Below are 13,104 nucleotides of genomic sequence, written 5' to 3'. Positions count from 1 at the left end.
TTTTTATATAAATAATATAATAATATTTTTTTATATAAATAAAATAATATCACACGCGATATATAATAAAGAAATAGTCTTGCGGTTTTGGCCATAAATTAAAGCATTAAATAATTAAAATTAGTTTTTCTCTTATATTTTGTATAATAAATTTACATATAAACATATACCACATTATTTTTAACCCTTAACCGGGTGCGCTGCGATACTGAGTGCTGCAAAATTTGTTTTTCTGAAAAATTGGTAATGCAGATCTCTTTTTATTACCGATCTTCGGTATTTTTCATTCAATGTTAAATTTTAATATTATATTTTGTTATAAATATATTTTACTTGTTTTTATGACAATTGTCCAATTATTTATTCAATTATTATAACTCCTAAATAATAAATTTATAATACGGTACTCAATGCCACGTGCGCCCACTAACGTTTGGTCAAGAGGTGCGCCCAGTTAAGGGTTAAACAAAATATAGTCAGCAAAGACAGAGACAATAGTTGGGACACATTGTTTTATTGAAAATTACTACAGATTTGTTTTTGTTTATGATATTACAATGATAGTGAAAAATTAAATTTACTATTTTACAATTACATGTTTATCAAATATAAGCATAAAAAACTTAATAAATTATTATACAATTGATAACATTTATGAAAGAATGAAAATACTTGGAAACATCTTAAAAGCAAATATTATCACAATATAGATGACATTATCATTTGTTGCATTCATAAAACTCGATATGTATTATATAATACAAAATGTTTGTTGTAATATATTTTAATGATAAGTTATATCTTCATAGTTTTCTAATTTCCTTTTTCATTTATTTATAATTTTGCATATATTTCACATGAGTAAAAAAATGTAGTATTTTTTTCTTTTAAGCTTCGCTTAATACAATCTTGCAATTACGCTCTGTTTTCATAGAATCGCATCTCTATATTGGATGATTATTTCAGATATATTTCATCTGCGAAAAATTTTTGCAAAGAAAAAATTATTTTCATTCTTAAAAATATCCAATATTTATTTTTACAAGATCATCAATACGAATAATGTTGTTTATTTCCATGCTATGGTACGTCTAATTGGGATGCAACGCTGGACGCATTGATACGTGTGATGTACAACGTGTATGATGTCACTTATGCTGTTTTACAGCAATCATAGGTTAGCGCCATACATTATTAGAGATTGATCCGGTTATGGTATATATTTATTTATTTATATTAGGAAAGTTAGCCCGAAGTAGAAGCGTCTATTAAATAGTTTTTCACAATTTTTTTTCAATTTCTTCACCATTTCTACATCATAATCATTCTATAGCTGCATTCCGTTTCATGCATGATTACATTGAGAGCATAGAAGTCGTTCCGCTCTACTCCATGCACAGATCGGGCAAATTCAAGCCAAAGTGGCTAGACATGCTTGCCGAGCGAATGAGCATTATCAATTCTTCTGCAAATTCAATCAATCATGTTTAATTGCTCGACAAGCAGACCTCTAGCTGCTTTGCCGACTTGAACTCGATGCTGGAGTGAACAAATTATTGCATTGCAATTGTATAAAAATCTTCGAATTGACTAAAATGAATAAAAAATCCCTTTACAGTATTAAAATATACGCAAAGTTAGAAGGTGGTGCAGTGGACTTTACATTAAAATTGAAAAAGAGTAAATTTTTAATTTTTTTTTATTTTAGTAAAATTCACTGCACCATTTCTTAACTTTGTGTCTACTTTCCTAATTTTTGTGTCTACTAATCTTGTAAAAGAATTTTGGATTCCGTTCAATCAATTCAGAGATTTTTGTACGACTGTAATGTCAATAATTTGGTCAGCATCATCTTAGGACAGCATATGGACTATCTCATCTCCCGAGGTGAGGCATGGAGTGCGTTCTGTTTTACGCATGATGCGCATGATCTTTCTTTAATATTTGGTGAACAATAAGAATAAAATGATATATCATGTCGCATAATATATCATTTTGTGATTCATTCATACGCGTAAAATGGAACGCATCTCAGGTGAGGCAATATGCGCTGTCTATGCGTGATAGTTATGTCACCCAATAGTAGACGGGAAAAGGCCTGACTTGTTACACAATAAGGACACAAGCCGTAAGCCATAAAAAATTAATCAGTCATAGTCGATTATTTTTCTCATATTCGATTGTGATTGGTCAATTTTTTACAGCTTTAGAGCTTTTTGCGATTTTATTGTGTAAGGCCTGTAATGAAGATAATCGTAACTAAATCGTAGAACATAAGTTATAGTTGTAATTGACCAATGTCTGTTCTACACTAGGATCGCAAATCATAAGCCGTAAGAAATTGAGTAATCACAGTCGAATATGAGAAATTAGCTAATTACAGTTAAATATGAAAAAAATAATTGACTATGATTGGTTCAGGAAATACGGTATCTCGATGCTAAGCCAATAATTTCTTACGGCTTGCGATCTTATTGTAGAATAAGTTCAAAACATTGTGCATTGATCTACGATTATGACTTTCGTTACGATCATTTTCTCAGGGAGAAACGTGAGATCAGATAGACGTTTATTAAACATCGGAGACGTTTACATTCTAAAATAAGATCTAAAAATATTAATATTATGTAATAGCAATAAAATAATCTTATATTCGCATGTGTAACTTCCTTATATCGATATTAATAAGAGGGATGATAAATCAGCTTTTAGTATTTTGTGCCGCATATGAACGCGCAAGTTCTAGACGATATGACTCGCTAACTTTAAATACTTATAATTAAAAAATTACTTTAGTCTCATTTTGATATTAAACATTTTGATATTAAACTTTTTGTTTTAAAATAATCTCACGAATCTAGAATTCAGGGAGAAACGCGAGATCGGATAGACGTCTATTAAACGTCTATTCGATAGTTCAAAATATGTTTATAGACGCATCTAGGTAGACGTTGAAATGTCATTTTTTTAGATGACTAATAGACATATCTACAAGACATCTGATTGACATCTGATATGTACTAAATGTCTTATATAATCGCATGTATGATTAATGTATGATTATAAGACGTCGAGCAACGTCGAAGACATATAGAAATCATAAATTTGACGTCAGTTTGACAATGATTAACGCGGGTTACGTATTTCTCGCTGGGGCAATAGCTATATACATATAATTATTCTGCACGATTCGCATTCTCTCACTCTTGTTTCATTTTAATTAATTTATTTTATCATCTTCTTGTAAAACGAAATATTTTTTATGAACTAGAATGACATAGCGCTGAATAGCATTAAATAACGTTTCTTCGAACGCAACCTAAACTCAAATTAAGGGTTTAAAAGTATGTTTAAGCCCTTAATTTGAGGTTCGAATATAAAGAAAATATTTATTAGATGTGGACAGATAATTTATGTGACCAGTAGCACGTTGATTATACAGGCACGTTTATCTATTCCAGATCGGAACTTTATTAACTTAATTAAAATACCTCGAAAACTAAGCATCCGAAAGAAATGTTTCTGAAAGTTATAGTTTTAATCTGTTCACTGATCAATTTGATCTTGGGTGGCATCGCCAAGGTCAGGTCAAGGTCACATTGATTTTTTTAAATGGTATACTATTTTTGATTCCAGAATGTAATACCTGATGTCAAGAGTTTTTCACTGTAATAAAGTTATTTTTCATTAAGTACTTTTCGAGTTAAGGCTTGAAAGTCACAATATCGCCGGCATTATGTAAGGAATCCGACTTGCTAAAATCTCTTGTTGAATGTTATTCAGGATCATGTCCTGGATAATATTTATCAAGATTAAGGTCTCTGGAGGTTATATCATTTATTTATTTATTTTCATTTTTACGTAAAAATGAATTTTTAGTGCAAAATTTTAAAAGTTTTTTAAAAATTTCTTTCGGAAATGCTTAGTTTTCGAGATATTTCACCGGTCTGGGACTTTTTATTTACCCTGTATGCAGAATTTTTGGGGCTGAAGTCTTAGCTGTGTATCTTAGGACGCTGAAGCACCAGAGGGGGCACTTTTTATTCGCTAGGGCAGAAATAAATCTGATCATCGATGTGTTTTCCAACACATACACAAGTGACACACTGTGTAAGATTCAACTAGATATTGTGTCGAGCATGTAAAATATGTCAATGTTACCAACTTTTCAAAAAGTTATTTGGTAGCTGTACTTATTTTGCAATAAAACCTTCAAAAATCGCCAATTCTGAAAAAATTATAACTTAAGTCTATAAATCTATTATTGATATGCTAAATATAAGAATAGAATGAAAGATTGTAATGTATTCTGTTACATTGTGAAACTAAACTGCGTTCTAATAAGTAGACTCTGTATCCTAGCTGGAAAAGCCGATATTAGATGTTTAATCGATGTCGATCTGATTTTTATTCTTCTCTAGGAAAAAATGTTTTATCATTTAATTATTTAGCCTTGTTTTGTAATTAATAAATATATTTATTTACTAGGGAGGGAGAGAAGGGCTTTCTTAGGTAGCCCTTGGGCGCTAATTTTCTAAATATCGCGGTTTTGTTTGCAACATGAAAAAAGTATCTCATAAAAGATCTATTGTGAATATTAAGTTTTTGCGCATGCAAATAATAAAAAAATAATACAAAGTTACATGGCGTCTAAAATTAATATTTTTAGGCCTTATTTAAAATATAGATGCCTCCGATTTCTAATAGACATCTATTCGATCTCGTATTTTTTCTTGATAATCATTATTATGGTCTTTACGAGACACCCCGTATAAAATACATATTCTTTCTCTTGATCATAATCTATTCTTTTGTACTGAAGCTTAATGTCTATAAGCAGCTTTCATCTATTGCATAGATTATTCCTTATTTTTGCTGAGCATTTTACAATTTGCTCTTTTGCTGAGCATTTCACAATTTGCCCTTTTGCTGTTTTCGTCAATTGTATGTTACCTCACGTAAAGCTTATATTTTTCCGCTTATATTTTTATTAATTTTTTTAATACTGTTTTATGTGTCTCCTCTCACTGACAAAATGTGTTATAGTCTCTGTTTTTCATATTTATTTATTAAGACATATCTACGATATGTAGTTATTTAAAAATGCTTATTACATTATATTCTCTCTTTTCTGTAGATCTAATCGAGTAACTTTATTGCACTGAAGTATAAAAAAGATATTGTGTATCTATTTTAGATTTATTAGTTGCTTAAAATATGTGTGTGCGCGTGCGTGCGTGCGTGCGTGTGTATATATATATATTTATATATATAAGGTGAATCTAATAAAAAGTTCATCACGTTTTTTTTTTCAAAAACTGTTAAAGAAGCTTGGGCATTTATCACGGAACAAAGTCGGAATGGATTCTGATCGAAATTATTCCGTTTTCTTCAGTAAACACAATAGAAATATAGGGAATAATTGAATAATTCCGATCGGAATTCATTCCGATATTGTTTCATGATAAATATCTTATTCTTTTTAGCTTCTTCTTACATGGTTTAATTTTTCTCTTTTTTTCTCCGAAGAGAAAAGGAAGAAAGATGGAGAACTGTGTAAGAACTTTAGCTAAAAAGAACAGATTTAAGAGGAAGATACTTATTATCAAAATTGTAGGATAAATAGGAGGACTTTTATCTTGAGTAGCCTTAAATGTCCTTCGTTTTTTTTACTATCAATAAAAATAGATTTCTTTTTAATAAGGGGATTTTTAGTCATTTTATTGATATTCAGTCAGTTGATACTCAATCAGTTGAATATCTTTGTATTAGAATATTTCTTCGAAAACTCAATTATTTCGAGATACACATATAAAAGAAGATAAGACAGATAAGTGCGACACTAATTTTTTTATTATTGCAATGCGGTACACTTTAAAGTAAGTCCTGATCCTCATACGGGCAACAGCACTTTGACACTGAACGCTGATTAATGAAAAAATGGGTAATGGAAAAACGGGAGGTAAATTTTACCTCTACAATCGACTTTTCACCAATCAGCGTTCGGTGTCAAAGCGCTGTTATCTGTATGAGGATTCGAATTAAGATAGGCGCGTTATTCGATGCGCGTGTCATTAACACTCACGTTTGACGCGTTTACAGTTGAATTTATCCACCTTCAAATGGCATGTTTGGCAGCGTCTAGTCTTGTTTGGTGCTGAAATCAAATTATATTGGCCCAATACTGTCTCATTTCGATTTCAATATGCTAAACAAGACTAAATGCTGTCAAACATGACGACGCTATTTGAAATTGGATAATTACTGTAAACGCATCAAACGCGACGTATAGGAGTCACGATAATCTAGTTTGTTTCCTCAATTTGATGCGTGACGCGTCCATGAATTCTTATTTTAGATGCGTTCCATATTATATATTTCACGCATAGTGCGCATGATATATAATTTTATCCTTGTTGTTCATCGAATATTAAAGATAAAAATGATATATCATGTGCATCCTGTATGAAACGCACCTTTTTATTATATCGGAATTCGCTTGCCGGAACCAAGGTTCGAGAAAAGCGTGAGGCACTAAATCATTTCATGTTAAGAAATCAGCTCGAGGTGTAATGACCAGCTAATTCTGGCGAGACCCAGTTTCGCATATTAAAAATGGCGTAGCTGACGATTTTGGTGCAGCCTCTTGTGTGCCAATAGGCGAGATTCGCGACAGAATTACGAGCGGCTATCAATCGATGACATTACGCTAATTGAAAAGCGCTCGTGCCTACGACGATCACCTCGAAATTTAATACACAAAATAGTGACGGTTTGGAACGTTCGTTGAGAATAAAGGAAATTTACAAAATTTCACTATAATTCATTGAAGATCGTCGTTCTAGATCGTCCTATGATATAAAATTTCGAGCGCCGGAGCTCTTTGTCTCGAAAAATTCATAGCGGAAAGCGCATCAATGCGTTGCAAATTTTCGATTGTTCGCTCGGTCTTGTTCGGTAAAGTTCTTTGTGATCGATTCCGTGGTCGATATTACTGAAAATTGAGAACTTTATAAATACATTCGCACTTTGTGTACACTTGCTAGCAGAAAGGTTGCGACACTTTTTTTCGATAGATTTTGAAACTCAGTTCTGCTTATAAAACGATTGAACGTAATTGAATAGACTTACAAATAAGAACCAATCGCGCGGTTCTGAAACCCATCGAAAAAAAATTGTTGCAATCTTTCTGCTGCCAAATGTACATCACACACACATCACAGCTAGACAATAATTGTCGAAATAAAAGTGACTGTTTGGACTGTTTCGTTTTTAATGACTTATCGTAATTCGTATGTCTTTCCTCGCAGGGAACATTTCTGAATATTTAACAAAGAATATCTTTATTAATAGAATTTTTTATGTTGACAATGGTTGTTAGGAAGGAGCTTCATTTGCCATCAGTCATTGAATTGCGCGGACGGTGTACGCGGATCATAGTACGAATATGTACGCATAAGTATGTCTGGTGGCTATGTGCGTATAACAGTAATATGTACAGTAATATGTATAACAGTAATATGTACAATGAGATATACAGGAGATTTTACATACAAGCTGGTTTGCATACAAGCTGGCTGTGGATATAGGTATAGACATTTACAAGCGGATCGTGTATAAGTTAATTCACAGTAGTAATGGATACAAAGAGACCGGGAGCACTCGATTTGGAGGCGGTCAGAAAGAATGGATATCAGTCTGCAGCGCTTGACTGGCGAGCTGTACGGATAACAGCTGGCTGTGGACGGGAGTGTTTGTACGCAATACGGAAGATTGGGAGCATTAAAGAGTCAGGGAGTGTCCAGTCGCGGAATTCGTGCATTGGGAGCACCCAGCTGAACGAGAGCCATCCGAGTGGTCTCAAAGAGTAGTCTTAATAAGATCAAGGATTTGAATAGGACTGCCTCTCAAGCATTGCTTGATCCGGAATTTATATATATATTATATCCAAGTTGGTGAGCGCTTAGCGAAGTGCGCAGCAGAAAGGGATATCTATTGGTCGTATGTGTAGTATGTGCAATATGCATAGTATGTGTGATTATGCGTACGCGTGAAAGTCAGGTTATGACGCAAAGCGCTGGGTATGACTATGTTCCAAAATTCACTGCCAGCATTGAAAATTTACAGCGTTGAAAGTGGGCTATGAGCTGCGTTCAGCAGAAAAAGCAGCTTTGCAATTATTGTAAAATTTTTCAATGATTGGTTTATATATTTAGATTCATAAAGAATCAAAAGCAAGAACCAATTGTATTCAAGAATTTTACAACAGTTGCAAAGTTGCTTTTTCTGCTCAGCACAATCATGTATTATACATTTTCAGCACTGATAGTGAATTTTGGAATACAATCTATGTCGCATAATCGGCTCGAAACTAGTGATGCGAAAAGGCATATCATCACAAATTTTCAAAATGTTTACCTAAATGTTTATCTAAACATGCCTATGTAAGTCTGTGAAGTTTGCTTGGATTTTTTCTAATTCTTGAATCGTTATTTTGCAAAAAATATTTGTATATTGTATTCTTTTTATCATATTTTTCGGTAGGACGTTGAAAGTAAACCAGCTCTTTCTTTACTATTTTGAAAAACATGATAGAAAGAATAAAAATTATTTCTTGCGAAATAACAATTCAAAAGTTAGAAGAAATCTAAGAAAGCTTTCCACGAAGATTACAGGCATGTTTAGATCAACATGGTGAACATTTATTACAATAATAAAAAAATTTGTTTGAAATTTATAACCTGACTTTTAATTTATATCTCGAAAATAGTTAAGTTTTTGAAGAAATATTCTAATACAAAGATATTCAGCTGATTGACTAATACAATGATTAAAAAATAGCCCATTCTATTAAAAAAAAGTTCCTTTGGTAGTAAAAAAACCAAGAATATTTAAGGTTACTGAAGATCATCAAAGTATGTCTTTTTATTACAGTTTTGATAATGAGTGTTTTTCCCTTATATCTGTTTTCGAAATAAACATGGTGGACTTTTTATCAGACTCGCCCTGCATATACAATCCGATAATGATTACATGATCTCTTGTAAGTAGGTAAAGTGAACTAAATTGAATAAAAAAAGTTATCTACCATTTTACAATTTTTGCAATAATTAAAGAAATATTAATTCCTAAAGATAGCTGGGTAAACGCGTATTCTTCCAGTCTACCAGATGCAAGCGCGCGATGCGATATGACTGCCTAGCACGGAGAGATGCTTTTTTTTCACTGCTTGTGCGTTGCCAAAGCCATGCTATTCAGCGATTTTTTAAAATTAATATCTTATTAACTATTGCGCAAAATGATACAGGACTTTTTGATTTAATTTAGTCCGTTCTATCTGTTCATGAGACATGCGATCATTATTGGACACCCTGTGTATATAAATTGATACATAGGATGTCCCATTTTAATTTTCGCCTCGAAATATCTCAAAAAAATATGGAAAAATATTTTAAGCAAAAGTTTTATGATTATGACGGGAATATAAGACCAGTGGTTGAACGTTAGTAGTGATATTAGGCAAGGTTAGGAGATCACGTTGAATTTTTGTAAATGGAACTCTCCCATTTTTGCATATTCTTGTAATTTACCTTGAGAGCTTTTTAAAACACTAAAACAAAATATTCTTTTATTAAATATTTTTCGAGTTGTAAAACTTGAAAGTTTATAGTACCGCCGGTATTATCATCATCTAAAATGTCCAACCGACGGCTAAAATTTCTTGAATATTATTCAAGATCATGACTCGAATAACACTTGTCAAACTCAAGATCATTGGAGGTTCCTCTTATTTTTATTTTTACGTAAAAATGAATTTCAAAATGAAATGCAAAAATGAAAATAAGAGGAACAACTTCCATCTTGTCTTGATCTTGACAAATGTTATTCAAATCATTCTGAACAACATTCAAGAGATTTTAGCCATCGGTCAGACATTTTGGGTAATGTTATGGGCGTATCGTGAAATTTTTTTCGGGAATTTTTAATCAACTCAGGGATTTATCGTGCACTACTTGGAACGACAATCAAAAAAAGGATTTTGTTATTGTATTGAAAAGAACATCATTGCATCAATTTTGTTGTAATTTATAACATTTTTTAACATTAATTCCATTTGATTATTTTTACAACTTTTAATGTTTCTTCGTACTTCATTTTGAAGAGGAAGAATGTTACGTTTTGTACATGTAACTTTTACTTATTTTTTTTTTAAAGATTTTTTTTTAAACAATAATACAGTTACTACAAGAATGTATCAATTATAACCTGTATTATGTTTTTCATGACAAAAACCTTACGAAAATGTTCTATGTATCGTATATTTTGTCAAAACTCAAACTAATAGAAATATTAAAAATTATTTATATGATCTTATATAATGAGAAGAAAACAATATTTTATGTAACAGCAAAAAACACACAAAGTCAAAAATAAAGTTGTATGTTTTTTACATTTAAAAGTGAAAGAGAGGAGTTCAATATATAGAGTATGTACAATTCAAAATAAAATATTCTCATTAGTAAAGCAGTGAAAAATTATTAATACCAACCGATGTGAGTGGATGTGTGCAATCAGGATATCCGCTAACCCAGAACCCTCTCAAAATGAAATAATAAAAAATTTCGAAAGGAGGGGAGGAATTGAATCCCCCCCCGGATACACTTATGGATAATGTTAATGTCAGCAGTACTGTAAACTTTACAACTCGAAAAGACTTGAAAGAATATTTTGTTACAGTGTTTTCAAAAGCTTTCGAGGTAAACTACGAGAATATAGAGTAAAATCACTAGATATGGATCAGGCACTAATTCCGGATTCACTTTTTATATTTAAATAATTATAGTATTTTTTATTAAATAGTGTTTTTTATTAATAGTATTTATCACAAGCTTCTTTAGCATTTGTTTTATCTCTTTCAAGTATTAATTGAATTTAATTTATTAGGAACAGTGCAACACATTTTATTGATATCTTTATTTATTGATTAACTAATTAAATTGTTAATTGTGTGATGTTAATTAACGTATGTATCTTTAAAAATTCATTCAAAGTGTATAACATCAGAATTGTCTTACGGCTTTTGCAGGTAATAAATAGCGTTAGATTTTATAGAAAAAATTAACGTTACGTTGGTAAGCATGTTGTGCTCAATTGAGATTAAATGCCATGGGTGTTGTTTAATCACTACATTACAATACTTTTTGCGTAAATTTATTATAAAAATGTTTAAAAACTTGTCAAATCTTACAAGTAATCAGATTTATTTGTTTTAAGTATCAAAATAGAATATAAAATAGTATATATGTTTATATGAAAAAAGTGTACACGAAGGGAATTTTTTTTAGAGTTTACTTTGAAAATATGATAGTTGTGGGACAAAGAAATGTTTCGAAGAATTTTAATGTAAATCTCTCATTCATTAATGAAATTATAATAAAACTATAATAAAGTATAAAAGAAATTTGATTAATTTTACTGAAGTGCATAGTAAAAATCTTTAAAATATTGTATTGTACTACACTACCATATTTTCAAGATAAATTTTAAAAGAAAATTTTGTGTAATTACAATTTAACTGTTTTTTATTGCCAAATTTAATTTTTATTAATTTTTTTTAATTGTCATTTTTAATTGTCATTAATTTTAAATAAAACTTGAATGTCTTAAAATTGCATCATTATTAACAATTAGATCCTAAAATTAGATGTAGAGTATTACTTATAATTTCGATATATATATATATATATATAATGATATGCATGCGCAAATTATTTTTATTATTCTTATGGAATGTCTCCAAAAAAAATAAAGCATTTGATGCATTGATCCGCAATTATTAGGTGTACAACTTTGCTTCCGCCATTTTTTTCCGAAATTCGAGGCTTTATTGTAAAAAACTGGTTATACATTTATGATTCAAAGTATTATCCATCGCTGGCCATTACTTTCTCCCATCTTTCGGGTAGTATGAATCCCGCGTCGAAAAAACTGGTCATCTTTTGAGGCTATCCACGAATCGATCCAATTTTTTACTTCTTCATAAGACCGGAAGTGCTGGTCAGCCAGGCCGTGTGCATTGATCGAAACAAGTGATAGTCAGAGGCAACAACGTCTGGAGAATACGGCGGGTGAGGTAGGACTTCCCATTTCAACGTTTCCAAGTATGTTTTGACCACTTTCGCAACATGGGGTCGAGCATTGTCATGCTGCAAAATCACTTTATCGTGTCTCTCGTTGTATTGCGGCCGTTTATCTTTCAATGCTCGGCTCAAACGCATCAATTGCGTTCGATATCGATTGCCTGTGATTGTTCATAATACATTACGCCGAGCTGGTCCCACCAAATACAGAGCATTACTTTGGACATCAAAATCACCGTTCTTGAAGCGTTGAAACCACTCACGACACGTTCTTTCACTAATAGCGGCCTCACCATAAGTATTTGAGAGCATTCGATGAGCCTCAGCCGCAGATTCTTCATATTGAAGCAAAAAATTAAAACCTCCCGCAAATGACGAGAATTTGGCTCGTAAACTGACATTTTCAATCGAGAATAACTTTATGATGCAGACACAAATCGACTAATATTTTTATGGGGTTATGTTAACAGATGCCCAAGTTTATTGTATGACGTCTATTTATTATCTATTTATTTCGACCACCACTTACCGCTAAAGCCATCTATAGGAAAACGGCGGAAGCAAAGTTGTACATCTAATACATGGTGTCTAATTGTGGATACTTATCGTTACTTTATTTAATTTAAATTAAAACATATAAAACGATAATGAAATGGAATAAAATCATCCATAATCATTCAAAATCTTTATGATCAATTATGACTATTAAATATTTTATTAATTATTTGATATTGTTCTGGAAAAATGAATTTTTTTTTTTAAAGAGTGATCCACAACTAGTGGTTTTATCATATAATGGGAGATTTCATTAAAAAAATTCAACGTGATCTTGCTGTGACTTAATTGACAACACCACCTAAGGTCAAATCAATGATATTATCTTAGTTTCCCTCGAAGTCAGAACTTTTGTTTGAAACAGTTTTCTGAGAGTATTTTGAGGCGAATGTTAAAATTGTTGTAGAAG

At 31.4% G+C, this 13,104-nt stretch overlaps 1 protein-coding gene across 1 annotated transcript in view; it reads left to right on the top strand.

The window, feature by feature from the left end:
• The window catches only part of LOC108693471 (DEP domain-containing protein 5), a 70,592-nt gene that overhangs the window by 8,502 nt on the left and 48,986 nt on the right, over nt 1-13,104 (top strand). Inside the window, 1 exon segment of the mRNA XM_018202445.1 lies at nt 1,169-1,177. Within this exon segment, the coding sequence (XP_018057934.1) occupies nt 1,169-1,177 (9 nt within the window).

This window comes from Atta colombica, unplaced genomic scaffold (assembly GCF_001594045.1).
Source record: "Atta colombica isolate Treedump-2 unplaced genomic scaffold, Acol1.0 scaffold9, whole genome shotgun sequence".
NCBI lineage: Eukaryota > Metazoa > Arthropoda > Insecta > Hymenoptera > Formicidae > Atta > Atta colombica.
The sequence above is the reverse complement of the archived record's forward strand: the minus strand, read 5'-3'. Positions and strand labels throughout refer to the sequence as shown.